At 44.6% G+C, this 24145-nt stretch overlaps 1 protein-coding gene across 2 annotated transcripts in view; it reads right to left on the reverse strand.

Annotated features, from left to right (window-relative positions):
- CADM4 (cell adhesion molecule 4) overlaps positions 1-24145 on the reverse strand; it is a 671473-nt gene that overhangs the window by 48207 nt on the left and 599121 nt on the right. For both annotated transcript variants that reach the window (XM_068241989.1, XM_068241990.1), the window contains exon 6: positions 7516-7606. In XM_068241989.1, the coding sequence (XP_068098090.1) occupies positions 7516-7606 (91 nt within the window). The remainder of the gene's footprint in view (positions 1-7515; positions 7607-24145) is intronic.

Below are 24145 nucleotides of genomic sequence, written 5' to 3' on the forward strand. Positions count from 1 at the left end.
TCCGTTTCTGTGTGGGAGGCAGCGAATCTGGGATACGTCTGCATCCCCGCAGACCAGGAAATGCCATTGCGCGTCTCATAGCAGCACGCGGCGGCTAGTGGAAACCGACCATTAACCTGTTCAGCACCATAGGGTTACACCCCCCTATTGACCAGACTATTTTTTACAATTTATGCCACTGCAGCTTTAAGCGCTTGCTGCAGGTCCGCACAACTCAGCACAGAAGTGATTCCCCCCTTTTCTTCCCACCAACAGAGCTTTCTGTTGGTGGGGTCTGATTGCTGCAGGGATGTTTGTTTTTATTTTTTTTAAATTTATTTAGGTTTTTTTTTTCAATAAATTTTACTATTTTTTAAATACATTTTTCTTATCCCCGCCCTCCCTTACCCCGCTACCCAATGACAGCGAACATTTTTTTTTTTTTTTAATTATAAGCTTGTAAATAGTGATGGATGCAAAACGGAAAAAATGCACTTCTATTTCGAAACAAAATATTCTCGCCATACATTGTGATAGGGACATCATTTAAATGGTGTAATAACCGGGACAAATCGGCAAATGCAATACGTGAGTTTTAATTATGGAGGCATGTATTATTTTAAAACTATAATGTAACTGACAATGAATTTTTTCATTTTTTTTTCTTATTCTTGGTGTTAAAATGCATTTACAGTAAAGTGGCTCTTAGCAAAATGTACCACCCAAAGAAAGCCTAATTGGTGGTGGAAAAAACAAGATATAGATCAGTTCATTGTGATAAGTAGTGATAAAGTTATAGGCTAATGAATGGGAGGTGAACATTGCTCGGATGCATAAAGTGAAAACGACTGAAGGCTGAAGTGGTTAATAAACTGCACATTTTTTATACAAATCGATTATTAAAATCGCATCGAAAGATCACATTTGGTGAAAAAAATTATACCATTAATGTGCACCTTTACACTGATCAATCTGATTGGTGCATGAGGCAGCCACTCTGACTGAATCCTGAGGCAGCCATTTTGATGGGCAGAATGAGGGAAGGGTTTTGATTGGCGTAGGAAGCACAGCTTGAGGAAGGTTTGTGTGTGTAACGGAAGAGTGGTCAGGCACTCCCCTGGTTACGGCGTTCCCACTGAGACGATCCCAGGAACAGAAGGGAATCTGGAAATATTTCATGGTTGTGTGAGAGGAACGCGAGTCTCCGGAGACCGGCATGCATATTCAGTAGCCTGACAGGATTTTACTTCATACGACTGTTACGTGCTGGTAGCAGAAGCACCACCTCAGCATTTTCCATTGTACGAGCAGATTTTTTTTCCAGTTTATAATTATGTTTGTGATGCATATTGCATGCAAAACTCCAGCTTTAATGGCGAGAACAAAGCGTAATTACAATTTACAACAAGCGTAACATAAATGCAACTTAAGCAAAGCAAAATTAGACTGAAGTAAGAAAAAAAAATAACAGAAATCTGAAGGGACAAAATGCAGACAACCAATAGAATGATTGGCTGCTATAGCCACTTAAAGCGGACCCAAACCAAACATTTTTTTAATTCAAAATATTTAGTTGCACCTCTCTGACACCTACAAAGATAAATAAACACTCCTTCAAGCCTATGAGCATTTCAGTGCATGCTTTCCACCCTTCTCTTTTCATAACTAGGGTTATACAGGTGGCAGCCATTACTTCTGAGCTTAGTAGGAGGTTTTAGATCATGGGTGTGTTTGTCATCAGCTCCCCTCCCTCACAGGGGCGTGGTCTATGTGAAATCTCACACAAGCTGAGATAACCTCCCCTGTGACATCATCAGTAGCAGCCTGTGTTTTGTTTTTGTTTTTTATCTCCTCCACCAGTCTGCCGGATTCTGTCCCGGCAATATGAAAGGAAGGGAGGGGTTCCTCCAATAAATGTAAAATATTTTATATTTGTCATCATGCAGCTGAAAAAGGCTGCTATTTATTATTATAATTTAGAGAATAAATTTCATTTCTGAAATCTTGTATTTTTATTTTGGGTCCACTTTAAAGTTTTTTCCCTCCAAGATGAGAGGAGGTCTCCCAGTGGGAAGTACAACTTGTGAGTAAGGTCCAAGCCATGAGTAAGGTCCAAGCCGTGAGTAAGGTCCAAGCCGTGAGTAAGGTCCAAGCCGTGAGTAAGGTCCAAGCCGTGAGTAAGGGTCCAAGCCGTGAGTAAGGGTCCAAGCCGTGAGTAAGGTCCAAGCCGTGAGTAAGGTCCAAGCCGTGAGTAAGGTCCAAGCCGTGAGTAAGGGTCCAAGCCGTGAGTAAGGGTCCAAGCCGTGAGTAAGGTCCAAGCCGTGAGTAAGGTCCAAGCCGTGAGTAAGGTCCAAGCCGTGAGTAAGGGTCCAAGCCGTGAGTAAGGGTCCAAGCCGTGAGTAAGGGTCCGAGCCGTGAGGAGGGTGTCCGTTTCCTGCTCATCTTAGAATTAACATTCCCACCCGTCTCGCTGATGCGACTGCCAGCATCATGCGCTGTCACCCCTGATAACGTCAGGTAATGGGGGTGACAGTGGAGGATGCCGAGAGATGCCCCAGTGGGACAAGTTAGGATTTTCACAGCATGGGCACCCGGGGTTGGGAGGGAGATTTTACACTTGGGGGGACAACGGGCGTGGTTCCATCACGTTCCTCTGTCGTCATCATGGAAGCCCTCTACTGCCGCACACTGGACAGGGCAGGATATACCAAAAGGCACTGTAGGCTGGTGTCTACAGGCGCCTGATGATGGAAAGGCGGCTCAATACCCTCTCCTCTCTCCCTCCTTCCCTATGCAGAGACCTAATGAGAGTGTAAATGAGAGGTTACTCAGCCCAGCTCCCAGCATTCCACTGACCAGATCTCCCTTCAGCCTGGGGCACCTCAAGCTACTTAATACTGAGGTTCCTTGAGGGCACCTCTTGCTACCTACACTGGGGAAGGGAAGTAAGGGAGAAGTAAGAGCTCGGACAGCCAGCACACTTGTGGTGGTGTTCGGTGGGAGTTTGTAGGTTCATAGAGGGCGTAATCTGTGCCTATAATCTCCTCTGATGTAAATCTGGGCCTGCATGCATGGAGGGCGGAGTCTAGGGTGCCAGGACATCTGTGCCTATAGGCTCCTGTGATGTAAATCCAGGCCTGCATGCATGGAGGGCGGAGTCTAGGGTGCCAGGACATCTGTGCCTATAGGCTCCTGTGATGTAAATCTGGGCCTGCATGCATGGAGGGCGGAGTCTAGGGTGCTGGGACATCTGTGCCTATAGGCTCCTGTGATGTAAATCCATGCCTGCATGCATGGAGGGCGGAGTCTAGGGTGCCAGGACATCTGTGCCTATAGGCTCCTGTGATGTAAATCTGGGCCTGCATGCATGGAGGGCGGAGTCTAGGGTGCTGGGACATCTGTGCCTATAGGCTCCTGTGATGTAAATCCAGGCCTGCATGCATGGAGGGCGGAGTCTAGGGTGCCAGGACATCTGTGCCTATAAGCTCCTGTGATGTAAATCTGGGCCTGCATGCATGGAGGGCGGAGTCTAGGGTGCTGGGACATCTGTGCCTATAGGCTCCTGTGATGTAAATCTGGGCCTGCATGCATGGAGGGTGGAGTCTAGGGTGCTGGGACATCTGTGCCTATAGGCTCCTGTGATGTAAATCCAGGCCTGCATGCATGGAGGGCGGAGTCTAGGGAGCTGGGACATCTGTGCCTATAGGCTCCTGTGATGTAAATCCAGGCCTGCATGCATGGAGGGCGGAGTCTAGGGTGCTGGGACATCTGTGCCTATAGGCTCCTGTGATGTAAATCTGGGCCTGCATGCATGGAGGGCGGAGTCTAGGGTGCTGGGACATCTGTGCCTATAGGCTCCTGTGATGTAAATCTGGGCCTGCATGCATGGAGGGTGGAGTCTAGGGTGCTGGGACATCTGTGCCTATAGGCTCCTGTGATGTAAATCCTGGCCTGCATGCATGGAGGGCGGAGTCTAGGGTGCCAGGACATCTGTGCCTATAGGCTCTTGTGATGTAAATCCGGGCCTGCATGCATGGAGGGCGGAGTCTAGGGTGCCAGGACATCTGTGCCTATAGGCTCCTGTGATGTAAATCAGGGCCTGATGCATGGAGGGCGGAGTCTAGGGTGCCAGGACATCTGTGCCTATAGGCTCCTGTGATGTAACTCTAGGCCTGCATGCATGGAGGGCGGAGTCTAGGCTGCCAGGACATCTGTGCCTATAAGCTCCTGTGATGTAAATCAGGGCCTGCATGCATGGAGGGCGGAGTCTAGGGTGCCAGGACATCTGTGCCTATAGGCTCCTGTGATGTAAATCAGGGCCTGATGCATGGAGGGCGGAGTCTAGGGTGCCAGGACATCTGTGCCTATAGGCTCCTGTGATGTAACTCTAGGCCTGCATGCATGGAGGGCGGAGTCTAGGCTGCCAGGACATCTGTGCCTATAAGCTCCTGTGATGTAAATCAGGGCCTGCATGCATGGAGGGCGGAGTCTAGGGTGCCAGGACATCTGTGCCTATAGGCTCCTGTGATGTAAATCAGGCCCTGCATGCATGGAGGGCAGAGTCTAGGGTGCCAGGACATCTGTGCCTATAGGCTCCTGTGATGTAAATCTGGGCCTGCATGCATGGAGGGCGGAGTCTAGGGTGCCAGGACATCTGTGCCTATAGGCTCCTGTGATGTAAATCTGGGCCTGCATGCATGGAGGGCGGAGTCTAGGGAGCCAGGACATCTGTGCCTATAGGCTCCTGTGATGTAAATCTGGGCCTGCATGCATGGAGGGCGGAGTCTAGGGTGCCAGGACATCTGTGCCTATAGGCTCCTGTGATGTAAATCTGGGCCTGCATGCATGGAGGGCGGAGTCTAGGGAGCCAGGACATCTGTGCCTATAGGCTCCTGTGATGTAAATCAGGCCCTGCATGCATGGAGGGCGGAGTCTAGGGTGCCAGGACATCTGTGCCTATAGGCTCCTCTGATGTAAATCCAGGCCTGGGGTCAGATCAAGCACATTCGACGGAGAATTTCCAGCATACTCAACTGGATGCATTGGACCGATTGTAGGACAAAATTGATCGATTCATCGATTAGAAGGACATGTTGCATCACCGATTTTTATTCCATTTGATAAAATGACTGAATCGGATGACCATAAAATGGCTAGATATATGGCCAGCTTAAGGCTAATCACTGCGTCGTCACAGTGGTCTATCCACCTGCATAAGCGCCAGAAGATGATGTCACGCACAGGATCGCTTAGTGATGATGTCATACCTGGACAGAGCTTTAGGGACCTGATAAATCTGCCATTAGCAGAGTATTTGCTTAGACCTACATTCGGCACCCGCTGCCCCAGCCCAGCCATCTTCCTCGGTGTTTCGCTCTCCTGCTCAGCTCTTCTGCTGGGCCTGGCTGATTAGGATTCCTGCCGGTGCTCAGGGCTGCAGTGGGAGGCCGTATGTCTGCTCTTTCCCCGCGCTGCCGCTGCAGAACGAGATATATGGCCTGTGCCGGTCGTATTAAACCACGTTTTATGTTCTGCCCGCGCGTCATCGGGATGTCTGTGGGGTTTATATGTCCGCGCAGAGGCTGCAGAGAAACTGCGGGGACGATTTATATGGAGGAGAGCTCAGCACCTTCACCGCCAAAAAAAAGGGTATTTATTTCCTCAAACCCCCCCCCCCCCCCCAGCTTGCAGGCGGCACACGGCTGGAGCTCCCGCACGGCCCGTATTTCACGGTGAAATCTTCCTGGCTTCCAGGAGGGGAGGGGAGGCGTTTGCCCAGGCATGTCACGAGCTGCGCGGAAACGCTCGGTGATTTTGGAAAGGTTCCGGAATTCCCTTAATGTCCTATTAGCTGCTGAAAGGCGGGAAAGAAAGCGGGGAAATTTATTTCCTCGTCAGGCGTCCTCGCCCACCGACACACAGGCCTGGCGTAACGGATATCCTCAAGGACACGTACTGTCAATTCCCTATCAATGAATAACATCCCTGCACCGAGTTCAAGGGAAACCTGGGGCCCGATTCTAGCAAAGACAGGGGGTGGGGAGAGATACACTAGCCAATATTCACTCCCGATTGGTGAAGGACCTGTCTAAAGAGAAGGGAGGATATTGGAAGAGAACACGATCATTTGGTTTGCGATGGAATACGCTGGCGAATACCAATCAGGCCTACACAGGTTGCAAGCAACTAACTGATGTCTACAGGATCGGTCAGAGAAGGCATTGTATATGTGTGTATTGATTTTTTTTGTTTTTTTGCCCAAAAGGTTGGCCACTTAAGTGTACCCAGCCTAACAGCAAAGAAAACATCTGTGACTGGACAAATGCAGCAGAAGATAAATATTGAGTGCAGACTCGAGCCCTGTACATACATCCAATTTTGATTGCTTAACGATTGGTCAATTTTATCACTTTCATGTAGTATGAATTAAAAGTTTGAATGCTATGAGCAGATTCTGTAGGTAAACTCTCAAACTACATAGAGGTGGTAACATTGGTCAGTGGTTGGCTAATCCAATATGAAGGTGTGTACCAAGCTTGATCCTTGTACATACATATAATTTTGAGTGGCAAATGATTGGCCAATTTTACCCCTTTAGCAGCCAATTTATTTAGAGGCTTGCAAGTTCTCAAGGCCAATTTATTTGATCACATTTTTTTTAAATTTCTTATTTGTTACATTTCCCTGCTTCTAATTAGCACTGCTGCAATGTGTATTTCTGGCCACTTGTCACTAGAGGGCAGTATGTGACAATAACAGAGGACTTCTGCTTTCAGTTTCTATATTTTCTGCTAGTAGAGAGAGATCAAATCATTCCAAGAATTTACAGCACAGCGAGTTCTGCCGACTGACAAAAGCAGCTCATTTATCTTAAAGGAGATAACTTTATTTAAGTATTTAAGTTGCTAATGAATTAATACTTCCGTAGTATGGGATCTTATGCTGGGAATACACAATGAGATTTTTCAGCAGATTTACTGTCCGATTGTTTTTCCGATCATTTTCCCAATCGATTTCTATTCACTTCTATGAGAAATCGATCAGAAAAACAACCAAAATCAGATTGGACATGTCGGAAATGATCTATCAAACCATCTATCTGCCAAGAATTCTCAATATGTTCATAGTAGTCACAGTCCGCTAGCCCTCATACTACATGGAGGTGGTAAAATTGGTCAGTGATATGGCTAATCAAAATTGGATGTGCGTATGTACTCTCACTTGGAGGCTGCCCATAACTTCCCTCTCCCTCAGAGTTCCGCTGAAGCTGCTAAGGCATAATTGGCGCCTGACAATAGCCCCTTTCCAGAGGGCGTATCCCAAGGCAGCCTCTAGGTGAGTCCACTCCGAGTTCTATCTGCTGATGGAGGAAGGGGAGTAATGCTAGAAAGTCTTGGAAAAACCATCCATACTCTTTAATGCCGGTGTTGTGGACAAAGGCTGAGCGGTCATAAGCAAGGGAGAAGTCCTTTAATTCATCAGATGGCAAGAATACATAAAGTAACTGGGCAGTTTCGAGCAGTGGAAGGACCTTACCTGGGGTTCCCAGTGACCTCGCACTTCAACGTGAGCAGGTCTCCTTCCCTCACAAAGTTCTGAGAGGGATGAATTCTGGCTGTCGGGGAAACTGCAAGAGAAACAAAAATCAGGATGAGGGTTGTACAATGGAGGAGACATTCCAAACCGTGCAGGCAGAAAACCCTTCCAGGGGTTACAAATATGCTTCACATTATCCGGATTACCTGTCATTTCTCATCGATCAAAACAGACCATCAACTCTTAAAGACGTGAAAAATGATTAATGAGAAAAAAAGAATTAGATACTATAAATATCCTCTTGATGAGTCATGTGCCCCATACTGCCCACTGATCTGTCTCTCCTCCCTCCTCTCCAGTGGCATTCTGGGAGGGGGTGTGGCTGAGCTGCCAGTCACCATTCCTCCATTCAGTATGACTGAGCTCCCAATTCCAGGTGGTCAATGTTCTGTGGCTCCAACACGCAGGATGTCCATGGAGGGTGGTAGGAAGGAAGTCTACACACACCTTTCATTTCCCTCCTGATCACCCCCCCCCCCCCAATTATATATAAGCTACTGGAGGTCCCAAAGTCTGGAAGTGAGGTGAGACCTCTACAGTGTGGACATGGACAGCCATACATGTCTCTGAAGGTCCTCTACAGTGTGGACATGGACAGCCATACATGTCTCTGAAGGTTCTCTACAGTGTGGACATGGGCAGCCATACAAGTCTCTGAAAGTGTTCTAACATATTTCGCTAGTAACTAAAATAAAAATGAAATTCCCGGAGGTGGAGGAGAGGCAATCACAAATCTGAGGTTGGAAGATCAGCTTGGCAGCTGACAAAAGTTTCACAAGAGGATACGTTGTGTGTGGTCCGGTGTTAGTCATGGAAAGATTTCAAAGACATAACAACAAAAGTTGTTTAAGTGATACCTAAACAACTCCGTATGATGCCTGAAGAATAAACAAAGCTTTGAAAGCTTGCAGGGAAATCCTGGACAGTTAGTCAATAAAGGTATCACCGACACAACTTTTCTTGTTATGTCAAGAGAGTACAAAAAGTTCAGTAAGTCAAAAATAGAGATGAGCTTCTGAATATCATGGAATTCCGATGACCGCGTTTCCGAAAGGAAATCAGTTTTCCACTGTGGAAATTGGAATTCTGAGGAATATCGCATTACTGAGACTTGAAAAGTTTAGGCCAATCACAAGACTTGGAAGTATTGGGCCAATCAGAGAATGAGGTATTGTACTGTGGTCATCAGAGTACCGCAGAAAAATTAGGCCAATCATATTGGGCCAATCAGAGGATTCAGATGTGTACTGCGGTTAAACTCATAGTTTTTAGGCCAATTAGAGGATTTGGATATGTATCGCGGTTGTACGCATCGTGGTGTATATACACAAAATGCAGCAGATTCTGCAAAATATAGCCAATTTCACATATAACTTAAGTTTTTTTTAAATTACCTAACTTTATGAACAAAATAGCAAAAAAAACAAAAAAAACTTGCAGAAATCGTAAGTTGGAAAATCAGATTTCTGTGTAATTCAGCGGAGATTGGAATAATATTTGTCGGGAATTGCGTCGGAATCAGAAATATGCATTTCCGACCATCCCTAGTCAAGAAACCCTGCTAGGATAAGTCTCTCCATGCCTGTTCCAGTAATAGGGGGTTTCTGAGATGAGGACACACCCAGCTCTTCCATAGCCAAACCTCCTAGTGTTGTCATGGAAACATATAAACACACCACTTCTCAGATACACCCAGCTCTTCCATAGCCAAACCTCCTAGTGTTGTCATGGAAATATATAAACACACCACTTCTCAGATATACCCAGCTCTTCCATAGCCAAACCTCCTAGTGTTGTCATGGAAACATATAAACACACCACTTCTCAGATACACCCAGCTCTACCATAGCCAAACCTCCTAGTGTTGTCATAGAAACATATAAACACAACACTTCTAAGACATACCCAGCGCGCCACCACTGGAGGAACAAAAAGCAGCATCGCTCCCCCCCCCCCCCCCCCCTCATTATTATGCTGGACACTCAATTACAGGTGAACCGTAATTAAACTAAGTACCGATGCTAATACGTGCAATGAATGGGACGTTTATAAGGGTACAAACCTCTTTAACCTCAATCTTTTATAGATGTGACATTGCCGTTGCTATGGTAACGCTGGACCCTGGCGATACCCCTACTTCTAATGTCACCCGTTAAAATGTTAATTTAATGTCAGGCACATGACTATCTGTGAACATGAATATAGTCAATAAAAATGTACAATTTCCTCAGCAGAAGAAAAAGCGGTCACAATCGAAGTGGGGGAGGGGAGAGGTGCGCGGATACACACACAGCGCGGCAGACAAATGTATTGTAATGTATAACCACCTCTGCGAGTCTCTCAGGATCCATTCCTGTGTATTTACATAATGCTAATTGTACACAGCGACGATCCGCAGTCTGCTCACGTAGCCAGATAGCACAGAGCGGTGTCTGGAGCATTGCTAGCAAGCTGAGGCACTACAAAGGCAATTTGTCCCCCCAGCCGGTGGCCGAGTGCTCCATGCGCTGATGTGCTTCATGGTAAAATGCAGATACCTTTCAGCACAACGCTCTCTAAGCACAGCTCTGTCTCTCGCAAGGGTCACAGCGGCACAGGGTGGCTGTGGCAACCTAATCATAGCAAGCTTGCAGCTTTAAAGTGACCCTGTCATGGTCTTGAGCTTTTGGGGCTAATTGGACCATGCCCTGTAAGGTTTTTTTTTTCCTTCCTCTGGATCAACGGGGAAGGCAAAAACCCAAACCAAACATTTTTTTTTTAAATTCAAAATATTTAGTTGCACCACTCTGACACATACAAAGATAAATAAACACTCCTTCAAGCCTATGAGCATTTAGGTGCATGCTTTTCACCCTTCTCTTTTCATTACTAGGGTTATACAGGTGGCAGCCATTACTTCTGAGTTTTAGATCATGGGTGTGTTTGGCCAGCAGGAGGATTTCCTCACATTGAGGACTTGCTGCAGGTTTCTATTGGGAGTGATAACACAGGGTTACTGCTGCTTGGTCAGCAGGTGGATTTCCTCACAGTGAGGACTTACATAGTTACATAGTTATTTTGGTTGAAAAAAGACATACGTCCATCGAGTTCAACCAGTATAAAGTACAACACCAGCCTGCTCCCTCACATATCCCTGTTGATCCAGAGGAAGGCGAAAAAACCCTTACAAGGCATGGTCCAATTAGCCCCTAAAGGGAAAAATTCCTTCCCGACTCCAGATGGCAATCAGATAAAATCCCTGGATCAACATCATTAGGCATTACCTAGTAATTGTAGCCATGGATGTCTTTCAACGCAAGGAAAGCATCTAAGCCCCCTTTAAATGCAGGTATAGAGTTTGCCATAACGACTTCCTGTGGCAATGCATTCCACATCTTAATCACTCTAACTGTAAAGAACCCTTTCCTAAATAAATGGCTAAAACGTTTTTCCTCCATGCGCAGATCATGTCCTCTAGTCCTTTGAGAAGGCCTAGGGACAAAAAGCTCATCCGCCAAGGTATTATATTGCCCTCTGATGTATTTATACATGTTAATTAGATCCCCTCTAAGGCGTCTTTTCTCTAGACTAAATAAACCCAGTTTATCTAACCTTTCTCGATAAGTGAGACCTTCCATCCCACGCATCAATTTTGTTGCACCTCTCTGCACCTGCTCTAAAACTGCAATATCTTTTTTGTAATGTGGTGCCCAGAACTGAATTCCATATTCCAGATGTGGCCTTACTAGAGAGTTAAACAGGGGCAATATTATGCTAGCATCTCGACTTGCTGCAGTTCTCTATTGGGAGTGATAACACAGGGTTACTGCTGCTTGGCCAGCAGGTGGATTTCCTCACAGTGAGGACTTGCTGCAGGTCCCTATTGGGAGGGATAACACAGGGTTACTGCTGCTTGGCCAGCAGGTGGATTTCCTCACAGTGAGGACTTGCTGCAGGTTTCTATTGGGAGAGATAACACAGGGTTACTGCTGCTTGGCCAGCAGGTGGATTTCCTCACAGTAAGGACTTGCTGCAAGTTTCTATTGGGAGTGATAACACAGGGTTACTGCTGCTTGGCCAGCAGGTGGATTTCCTCACAGTGAAGACTTGCTGCAGGTTCCTATTGGGAGTGATAACACAGGGTTACTGCTGCTTGGCCTGCAGGTGGATTTCTTCACAGTGAGGACGTGCTGCAGGTTTCTATTGGGGGTGATAACACAGGGTTACTGCTGCTTGGCCAGCAGGTGGATTTCCTCACAGTGAGGACTTGCTGCAGGTTCCTATTGGGAGTGATAACACAGGGTTACTGCTGCTTGACCAGCAGGTGGATTTCCTCACAGTGAGGACTTGTTGCAGGTTCCTATTGGGAGTGATAACACAGGGTTACTGCTGCTTGGCCAGCAGGTGGATTTCCTCACAGTGAGGACTTGCTGCAGGTTTCTATTGGGAGTGATAACACAGGGTTACTAATGCTTGGCCAGCAGGTGGATTTCCTCACAGTGAGGACTTGCTGCAGGTCTCTATTGGGAGCGATAACACAGGGTTACTGCTGCTTGGCCAGCAGGTGGATTTCCTCAGAGTGATGACTTGCTGCAGGTTCCTATTGGGAGTGATAACACAGGGTTACTGCTGCTTGGCCAGCAGGGGGATTTCCTCACAGTGAGGACTTGCTGCAGGTCTCTATTGGGAGTGATAACACAGGGTTACTGCTGCTTGGCCAGCAGGAGGATTTCCTCACAGTGAGGACTTGCTGCAGGTCTCTATTGGGAGTGATAACACAGGGTTACTGCTGCTTGGCCAGCAGGTGGATTTCCTCACAGTGAGGACTTGCTGCAGGTTCCTATTGGGAGTGATAACACAGGTTACTGCTGCTTGGCCAGCAGGAGGATTTCCTCAGAGTGAGGACTTGCTGCAGGTTTCTATTGGGAGTGATCACACAGGGTTACTGCTGCTTGGACAGCAGGTGGATTTCCTCAGATTTTCCACCTCCCAGTCTGACACTGCATGGCGCATTTCTTTATGTTTTCCTGTGCAAGAGTTCAGGTCCACTTTAAAGTAAAAAGTAGTGGCTTTGAGAGAAGCAGGGGAACCAGACAACCATCTTAATTTAACTATATGTAGAGATGCCTTATACTGTAGACTCGAAGTACGCACTATAAGCACATGTAGGGCGATATCACCCATAGACTCATTGCACTGAGTGGTGCTACACTCCAGACAACGGAGGTCCTCAAACTTTCCCAACAAATGATCTTCACATTATTCTAGAGACTGTTGGGGGAAAATGGAGACAACTTTTGATGGTTGCACATATTTACACTATGCCCATAGTATTTATTTATATAAAAAAAATCTATAAAGTATGAAAAACTACATAATATGTTTGGACATTGTGTCAGATATCATGCCACATACATGCAGATATCAAGTCCTTACATATTACAAGTGCAGATATCACGTCCTTACACATAACAAGTACAGATATCACGTCCTGACACATAACAAGTGCAGATATCATGTCCTTACACATAACAAGAGCAGATATCATGTCCTTACACATAACAAGTGCAGATATCATGTCCTTACACATAACAAGTGCAGATATCATGTCCTTACACATAACAAGAGCAGATATCATGTCCTTACACATAGCAAGAGCAGATATCATGTCCTTACACATAACAAGAGCAGATATCATGTCCTTACACATAAGTACAGATATCATGTCCTTACACATAACAAGAGCAGATATCACGTCCTGACACATAACAAGTGCAGATATCATGTCCTTACACATAACGAGCAGATATCACACCCTTACACATAACAAGAGCAGATATGACGTCCTTACACATAACAAGTGCAGATATCACATCCTTACACATAAGTGCAGATATCACGTCCTTACACATAACAAGAGCAGATATCACACCCTTACACATAACAAGAGCAGATATCACGTCCTTACACATAACAAGTGCAGATATCACATCCTTACACATAAGTGCAGATATCACGTCCTTACACATAACAAGAGCAGATATCACACCCTTACACATAACAAGAGCAGATATCACGTCCTTACACATAACAAGTGCAGATATCACATCCTTACACATAAGTGCAGATATCACGTCCTTACACAAAACAAGAGCAGATATCATGTCCTTACACATAACAAGTACAGATATCACGTCCTTACACATAACAAGAGCAGATATCACGTCCTTACACATAACAAGAGCAGATATCATGTCCTGACACATATCAAGTATGGATGATCACTTATATGCAATTTTTTATGAAAATATATGCAGCTGGAAAATAGACCGAACAAGTCCCACCCACGTTTAACTTGACTGGTGCATTTTCAAACTTCATATACTTGCATAACATTTACATAAAAATTGCATGAACCCGAAAAAAAATTGCATATCATTAATCATCTCTAATAGCAAGAGCAGATACAATGTCCCCCACAGAAGCAATGCAGAAATCATGTCCCCCACAGAAGCAATGCAGAAATCATGTCCCCCACAGAAGCAATGCAGAAATCATGTCCCCCACAGAAGCAATGCAGAAATCATGTCCCCCACAGAAGCAATGCAGAAATCATGTCCCCCACAGAACCAATGCAGAAATCATGTCCCCCACAGAACCAATGCAGAAATCATGTCCCCCACAGAAGCAATGCAGAAATCATGTCCCCCACAGAAGCAATGCAGAAATCATGTCTCCCACAGAACCAATGCAGAAATCATGTCTCCCACAGAACCAATGCAGAAATCATGTCCCCCACAGAAGCAACGCAGAAATCGTCTCCCACAGAAGCAACGCAGAAATCATGTCGCCCACAGAAGCAACGCAGAAATCATGTCGCCCACAGAAGCAACGCAGAAATCATGTCCCCCACAGAACCAATGCAGAAATCATGTCCCCCACAGAAGCAACGCAGAAATCATGTCCCCCACAGAAGCAACGCAGAAATCATGTCCCCCACAGAAGCAATCCAGAAATCATGTCCCCCACAGAAGCGATGCAGAAATCATGTCCCCCACAGAAGCAATGCAGAAATCATGTCCCCCACAGAAGCAATACAGAAATTATGTCCTCATACATAAAGAAATGCCGATATCATGTCCTTCACATAAATACAGATATCAAGTTCTGTACAGAACAAGAAATATTTGTCCTACACTGAACAAGAGCCAACGTCATGTTCTCCTCCTTACAGCCGTTATAGATCTGCCCTTTGCATGGAAAGTACAGATATGGTTGAAAAGAAGGAAAGTGTAAAGAAACTGTAAAAGCTTACTGCTCAAGATGTCAACCTTTCCCCCTTGTTCTGAAGGAGTTTGCTGAAATGTTTTCTTCTACACAAGCTTCATTTCTGTCTTTTGTTTACTATAGGACTTCTGTTTCACTAGATGTAGCTATAGAATCTCAAGGTTGTGTTTTAAGGCCGCAATTCACAAGTGTTTGCCATGTTTAGCTACTATTGTCTTTATAGTCCTCCGTTTATTACCACAAAGAACCAACAAAGCTCTCCCTGACGCTTTATAATGGTGCTTCTATTATAACGGTGTAGGTTACAATGTTTCTTCTTCAGCATGTTTATACATTGCATATACAACTACCCTAAGGGCCTGTTCACACCTGAGCGGGAATCGCGCGATTCCCGCTCACGGCAATTAGCGGTTCTGCAAGAACCGCTACACAATGTAGCGAGTGGCAGTGTTCTCACTGCCGCGGTTGCGGTTAGCGATAACCGCAACCGCACTGCATGCAGCGGTTTGCCGGCGATGAGCGTTCCGCGATTAGCGATCGTGATTAGCGTGCATAGCACGCTAATCGCGATCGCTCCAAAACCGCCGCAGTGTCCAGTGATTTTTTTCAGCGCTAATCGCGGGAAAATCACTCCCGCAAAACGCCGGCGGCAATCACCGGCGTTCTGCGATTTTAAGTGTGAACGGGCCCTAAGCTGCTCCACAGTGACCTCTATTCAATGGCTTTTCACTGAAATACATGAATGTTTTCTGTTTCACAGGGCAAGAATAATTCCACATAACAAGTGCAGATACCAGGTGTTGTGATGTAACCTCCTCTGGGGACAGTCAGTGACATGACTATGTACTCTGTAATGTGCTGCAGGAGATGTCAGTGCTATTTAAATACATAATAATAATAATATGGTAGGACATTAGACTATGACTATGGTAGAATTCGATTGTGAGCACCTCTGAGGACAGTCAGCGACATGACTATGTACTCTGTAATGTGCTGCAGAAGATGTCAGTGCTATATAAATACATAATAATAATATGGTAGGACATTAGACTATGACTATGGTAGGATTAGAGTGTGAGCTCCTCTGAGGACAGTCAGTGACATGACTATGTACTCTGTAATGTGCTGCAGAGGATGGCAGTGCTATATAAATACATAATAATAATATGGTAGGACATTAGACTATGACTACGGTAGGATTAGATTGTGAGCTCCTCTGAGGACAGTCAGTGACATGGCTATGTACTCTGTAATGTGCTGCAGGAGATGTCAGTGCTATATAAATACATATTAATAAAAATAATAATAATAATAATAATAATAATATGGTAGGACATTAGACTATTACTATGGTAGGATTAGATTGTGAGCTCCTCTGGGGAGAGTCAGTGACTGACTATGTACTCTGTAATGTGCTGCAGAAGATGTCTGTGCTATATAAATACATAATAATAATATGGTAGGACATTAGACTAGGACTATGGTAGAATTAGATTGTGAGCTCCTCTGAGAACAGTCAGTGACATGACTATGTAATGTGCTGCAGAATGTCAGTGCTATATAAATACATAATAATAATATGGTAGGACATTAGACTAGGACTATGGTAGGATTAGATTGTGAGCTCCTCTGCGGACAGTCAGTGACATGACTATGTACTCTGTAAAGTGCTGTAGAAGATGTCAGTGCTATATAAATACATAATAATAATATGGTAGGACATTAGACTATGACTATGGTAGGATTAGAGTGTGAGCTCCTCTGAGGACAGTCAGTGACATGACTATGTACTCTGTAATGTGCTGCAGAAGATGTCAGGGCTATATAAATACATAATAATATGGTAGGACATTAGACTATGACTATGGTAGGATTAGAGTGTGAGCTCCTCTGAGGACAGTCAGTGACCTGACTATGTACTCTGTACAGTGCTGCAGAAAATGTTATTGCTATATAAATACATAATAATAATATGGTAGGACATTAGACTATGACGGTGGTAGGATTAGATTGTGAGCTCCTCTGAGGACAGTCAGTGACATGACTATGTACTCTGTAATGTGCTGCAGAAGGTGTCAGTGCTATATAAATACATAATAATACTATGGTAGGACATTAGACTATGACTATGGTAGGATTAGAGTGTGAGATCCTCTGAGGACAGTCAGTGACATGACTATGTACTCTGTAATGTGCTGCAGAAGATGTCAGTGCTATATAAATACATAATGATAATATGGCAGGACATTAGACTATGACTATAGTAGGATTAGAGCATGAGCTCCTCTGAGGACAGTCAGTGACATGACTATGTACTCTGTAATGTGCTGCAGAAGATGTCAGTGCTATATAAATACATAATAATAATATGGGAGGACATTAGACTATGACTATGGTAGGATTAGAGTGTGAGCTCCTCTGAGGACAGTCAGTGACATGACTATGTACTCTGTAATGTGCTGCAGAAGATGTCAGTGCTATATAAATACATAATAATAATATGGGAGGACATTAGACTATGACTATGGTAGGATTAGAGTGTGAGCTCCTCTGAGGACAGTCAGTGACCTGACTATGTACTCTGTACAGTGCTGCAGAAAATGTTATTGCTATATAAATACATAATAATAATATGGTAGGACATTAGACTATGACTATGGTAGGATTAGATTGTGAGCTCCTCTGAGGACAGTCAGTGACATGACTATGTACACTGTACAGTGCTGCAGGAGATGTCAGTGCTATATAAATACATAATAATAATATGGTAGGACATTAGACTATGACTATGGTAGGATTAGATTGTGAGCTCCTCTGAGGACAGTCAGTGACATGACTATGTACTCTGTAATGTGCTGCAGAAGGTGTCAGTGCTATATAAATACATAATAATAATATGGTAAGACATTAGGCTATGACTATCGTAGGATTAGAGTGTGAGCTCCTCTGAGGACAGTCAGTGACATGACTATGTTTTCTGTACAGTGCTGCAGAAGATGTCAGTGCTATATAAATACATAATAATATGGTAGGACATTAGACTATGACTATGGGAGGATTAGATTGTGAGCTCCTCTGAGGACAGTCAGTGACATGACTATGTACACTGTACAGTGCTGCAGGAGATGTCAGTGCTATATAAATACATAATAATAATAATATGGTAGGACATTAGACTATGACTATGGTAGGATTAGATTGTGAGCTCCTCTGAGGACAGTCAGTGACATGACTATGTACTCTGTAATGTGCTGCAGAAGGTGTCAGTGCTATATAAATCCATAATAATAATATGGTAGGACATTAGGCTATGACTATGGCAGGATTAGAGTGTGAGCTCCTCTGAGGACAGTCAGTGACATGACTATGTGCTCTGTAATGTGCTGCAGGAGATGTCAGTGCTATATAAATACATAATAATAATATGGTAGGACATTAGACTATGACTATGGCAGGATTAGAGTGTGAGCTCCTCTGAGGGACAGTCAGTGGCATGACTATGTACTCTGTAATGTGCTGCAGAAGATGTCAGTGCTATATAAATACATAATAACAATATGGTAGGACATTAGACTATGACTATGGTAGGGTTAGATTACGAGCTACTCTGAGGACAGTCAGTGACATGACTATGTACTCTGTAATGTGCTGCAGGAGATGTCAGTGCTATATAAATACATAATAATAATATGGTAGGACATTACACTATGACTATGGTAGGATTAGAGTGTGAGCTCCTCTGAGGACAGTCAGTGACATGACTATGTACTCTGTAATGTGCTGCAGAAGCTGTCAGTGCTATATAAATACATAATAATAATATGGTAGGACATTAGACTATGACTATGGTAGGATTAGAGTGTGAGCTCCTCTGAGGATAGCCAGTGACATGACTATGTTCTCTGTAATGTGCTGCAGAAGATGTCAGTGCTATATAAATACATAATAATAATAATACGGTAGGACATTAGACTATGACTATGGTAGGATTAGAGTGTGAGCTCCTCTGAGGACAGTCAGTGACATGACTATGTACTCTGTAAAGTGCTGCAGAAGATGTCAGTGCTATATAAATAGATAATAATATGGTAGGACATTAGACTATGACTATGGTAGGATTAGGACAGAAATCAGTCCCTTAGAAGGCCGAGTTTTTACTATTCCAGTGAGGGAGATTTGTATATTTGAAGTGCAGTGCTGCTTATTTTATAATCTTCTGTTCTTTTCTTATAACGGAGGTATGAAAAACATTCTCCAAATGTGTGTTTTATTATCCAGCCTCATTATTATTCAGTTGCACAAGCAGCCAGGCTAATTTCCCCTGAATCAGGCCATGACGGAGCCATTGTCCTGGCATTCTGTGTAGTTCCCGGGAGACCGACCTCTCCAGGAATAATAAGCACTTTAAATGACACATAAAACAGGCTCACGTCTCTCCAAATTAATCTCTATTTCAGGAGAATTCTCCCTCACTCAAGATGGGGACTGGAGCTGCCAATTCTCCCGCTACAATAATCTCTAGGCGGGGTCAGCGGCAGAGTCACATGACCTGGGGGAATGGTACCACTGGCTCGAGCAAGGGAAGTGGAGAATGGACACGCCTCCTCCATGTAACAGTGGAGCGGCAGCTCTACTACGGCCTACGGGCCACATTACTCAAGACAAATTAAACTGGAGGGACTGTCACTGGCTCCTGCTGACAATGTCCATTGAGGTCAATAGAAGGTTCATTTATCCACTCTTCTCTTTAATCCCAGTGTTCGTGTTTTACTCAAATGTTGTGTCAGTGCTCTTATACCTTAAAGTTAACCTAAGGTGAGAGTGACATCTAGGCTGCCATACAGGGGCTGCAATATATACAAATTGTCTCACGATTGCCTGTACCCAATGCTAAACTTAACTTGTCCTGTAGTGACAGGCAAGGCCTCAGCTGCTTGAGGTGGGGTTTAATGTGAGCGTGAGGAGTCATCACCACAGACCGATGTGATGGAAGCTCTGCCCCCGGATGTCACCTGTTCTACTTCCTGTTCCTTATAGTAGACAGGAAATGACATCATCACTTATCATTGCAATTCACAAAGCTCAGTGTGTGTGGTAAAATGGGAGGCGGGAAGCGGCGGACACCGGTCTGGGGGGCCAAATCTCTCTGCCCAGACAGCTTAGTCCTGAGGATCAATTTACTGATTTTCTGCACTTTACCGGGGTCCAACGGGTAACTGTACTTACGAGTGTAACTACAGTTATTTGCTATATTATTAAAGAAGAACTGTAACCAAAATAGCAATTATTTTTATTACAATATTCATTTATAAATTATTTAGTCAGTGTTTGTCCAATCTTTCCTCACTCTGATTTACTGGCAGGTGACCTCTGCAGAATGTGCAATACTGAGAGTTCTAAAGCCAGAACAAAAACATAGCTAGTGTCCCAGAATGCTTTGGGGGGGGGGGGGAGGTGTCATAATTCTGCATAATAAACAGCCTAGGCTAAGCTTCAGTGGGAGCTACATACCAATATACAGCAATATCTAGCTAAAAGAAGTGTTTCTGATGCTGAAACTGGGATATTTAATGTAAAAGTGGGTATCCTAAATCATTTACTGCATTTTCCTTTATGTCCCAACAGGGCCTCTTTACAATATCTTTTTATGCAGTCAGACATCCTAACTTTGCGAAATAAAGAAGACTGCATCTGCTGATAGGTGTTACACGGTAATCCTGGTCACCCTCGCTGCACTCTCTGTACGGGACAGACACACAACAGACAGATACTCCAGAAAGTTCTGCCGTGTGCTTGGAAGCAGACCACATAATACTGCCTGGTAACATGAATGAGGGAATCAGACACACGGGCTGTATAATTATTACGCAGCCAATCTCCTGAGATGACACAATGAGACGTCAATACCTCTGAAGGTCGGGGAGGGGGCAGGAGAGGTCAGCGGGAATTATGAAGCTTTGTATGGAGGTATAAGGGGGTCTGCAGACAGATTACTGAGGATTATCAGCAGTCAATGGGGGTCACGCTGATACAGTGTGTAAGGCAGGGCAGTTGTTAGGGGGTCACAGTTATGGGGTATTAGTGATACGCAGATGCTGTGAACCACAGATAATTGGATATATTAACTGTCAGCAGAAGTCCGGCCAGTGATTATGACTTATTGGGATTGATGCACAGCATGTGGAGGTCATTGGGGGTTCTGCGAGCTCCTTGTAAGATCCTTACCATGGGCTGGTCGATGGAATAAAGAACTGCTGGCACAGTAATATGTCTTGGGGATTAAAGAGGAACTCTGCACTGTGAAAAATTCTCCCATAGACATTCCTGATTAGGTTTACGTTTTAAAAAAATAAATAAAAATGACACTGCACTGTCCTAACAGCAATGCCACTGGGAGGGGCTACCTCTGCCTGATGGAGACAGAACTACTCTTCCCATGATGCATAGCACTGACTGATATCTGCTGAGGCCCAGCTCTCCGCACTGACCCCCAGCTGCTGATGTCAGAATGTAGTTCTGCTGGTGACAACGGAAGGCGGGAAACCACAGTAACTCGCTCCTACTGTCAGCCCAATGCTGAAATCTCAACTCTAATTGCACCCCGCATCTTTAGCAACAGAGATGCCTGTTCAAGGCCTGAGCCCCGCCTTGTCCCCCCCCCCTTATCTCTCCGTCTGATAACCACTCCGTCATGCGCCACTCAGTCATGCGTCATACAATAGTCCCTCCTCCATAACAGCGGCTCATCTGTTTAGCACTGGGCCCGAGCTGGTCCTCAAGGAATCGAGTCTCCATTGGGGGGTGGGGGCACGACATGTGGCTACCTGTAGTGGGGGAGGGTTGTCAGACTACCTATACTGGGGAACATCTGCCAATCTGTACTGGGTGTGTGTCATCTGGCTACCTATACTAGTATACTGAGGAGTAATCTGACTATTTATGCTGGGGGATCCTAATTGCATATCGGTCACAACTCATGGTATATTCTGTGTTGTTTTTTTTTTTTACTTGAGACGTGCTGTATATTTAGGTGTAGAGGAGCTGCAAGATTATCAGAGAGTGAATTAGAATTCACAGCCACCTCCTGTTTACAATAAATCCATTTGGGGTGGCCGGAAGTCTGCCTTGTACCAGCAAGAGTTCCAGATTGCCCAGCAAGCTCCTGGTGAACCAGAACTCCCAGCAGTGTGTAAGGGGCTACAGTAGACCAAAAAGCCCTCTTACTAAAATACTGCAAAACAGAAATGTTCCTTAAAACAGAAGGTATTTGCGATAATTCAGGCATATGATATCTCCCACAAGGCATCCCTGATGAATATGCAAATCAGTATTTGTTGTTCCAGAACCGCACCTCCAGAACCGCTGGAATGCAATGATGAGGACCTACCAGTCTGAAACAGTCTATATGCATGTTGGATTATTATGGCTCTGTACAATTAACAAGCTGACACACCATTGTATTCCAGCGGCTCTGTAGGTGTGGCTAGCTTACAAGGACAACAAAGATGATTTGCATATTCAGCAGTGATGCATTATGGGAACCTCAGAGCTCACTCCAGCAAATACCTTCTGTTTTAAGAAGGCAAACGTCTGTTTTGCACCAGCAAGCGGGAGATAAGGAGTCAGTTTTGGGTGGCTGTTACCCGTCTCAGATGACGGGCTGAGGTAACAGCGAGCTAAGTACCGCCAGTCCTCTCCGCCCCTCCTCAGGAGCATTCTCAGCTGTGAAGCAAATCCCTGTTGTGTAAACAGCACATATAGGCGTTCAGTGTACGGGTATAATTAGAATTACATATGGAAACATGATTTTTTTCTCCCAGCTCTGACAAACGCTGATAAGATTAATTACTTTAGGCTGATCTCTTTCATGTTACATCTGAAAACTACATTAGAAAAAACCCGATGCTGTTGCGTTCGCTTCAGTGAACAGCGACAGTGGCGAGTTTTTCAAAGCGCGCGGTGCATCTGGCGGGGCAATTACCTAATTACTGAGGTGCGTCGCGCTTTCGCGGCCTGTAAAGATGTGCCTTACAGTCAGCTATTACATCTGCTGCCCTCACTTAATGATCTTATTTTGTCCTATAGAAGGATCAGCCTTTGATCCGTGGCTTGGAGAGCTAGCATAGTGTATCACCTGTCAAGTCCTGACAATTGCATGTTGGTGCTGAGAGGCGAAACGCGTGAGCTTTGAGCGCAAGAAAGCATGAAGTCAATTCACCATGAACTGTTCAGCATTCATTTTAGGGGGTTGTGTTCTGTGAAAATGTAACATATTGACACAATAAAGCTCTTAAAGAAAATCTGAAGTGAAAATAAAATTATGATGTAATGATTTGTATCTGTAGTACAGCTAAGAAATCAAACATTAGCAGCAGAGACACAAGTCTCATATTGTTTCCAGTACAGGAAGAGTTAAGAAACGTCAGTTGTTATTTTTGCTAAAGAGCTTCTCTGAGCTCTTCAATCAAACTTGGGTCGGCTACAGTGCTGTTTTCTGAAGCACTGATACATCAAAGAAACAGTGAGGCACAGCTTCAGATAAGGTTTTACTGCAGTTTAAATGGTCATTATTTCTGGTCTGTTCTGTTTCATAGATTAAAATACAGACTGTGGCTTGTAATTGCAAATATGACAGAATGATGCTATGTTACAAAACAAAAAAACAGCTATACAACTGAAAATAAATATGTAAGACTCTTTTCTTTGCTGCTAATGTTGTATTCATTATCTGTGCTACACATGCAATTCATTACATCAGAATTTTTTTTCTTTCGCTCCAGTGTCACTTTAAAGGCCAACCCCTCCCAAAATGGATATTAGAGGATTATGGATATGACTGGGCAGTTAATGGCAGGTTGAATCCCAATTCACAAGAATGCCATGCCCTCACTCTAGTTTGTGCCTCTGCCCTTCCCACAATGATAAAATGGTCCTCACCTTAGACATTGCCCCTGATTTCCCCCCCCCCCCCCCCCCCCCTTTTGGTTGGTATACCTGTCCCTTCTACATATTATTGCTGCTTTGCGTCTCTGTCCCTCTTTCCTTCCAACAAGGATGTTATGTCCTTACATTTGTTTGTTTGTCATTGTCCCTCCCACGAGGATGACACCTCAACACATGTACCTATTTGTCATTGTCCCTCCCATGAGGCGGACACCTCGTCACATGTATTTGTCATTGTCCCTCCCACAAGGAGGACACCTCCTCACATTTGTTTGTCATTTTCCCTCCCACGAGGATGACACCTCCTCACATTTGTTTGTCATTGTCCCTCCCACAAGGAGGACACCTCCTCACATTTGTT

The sequence above is a fragment of the Hyperolius riggenbachi genome, chromosome 6 (genome assembly GCF_040937935.1).
Source record: "Hyperolius riggenbachi isolate aHypRig1 chromosome 6, aHypRig1.pri, whole genome shotgun sequence".
Lineage (NCBI taxonomy): Eukaryota > Metazoa > Chordata > Amphibia > Anura > Hyperoliidae > Hyperolius > Hyperolius riggenbachi.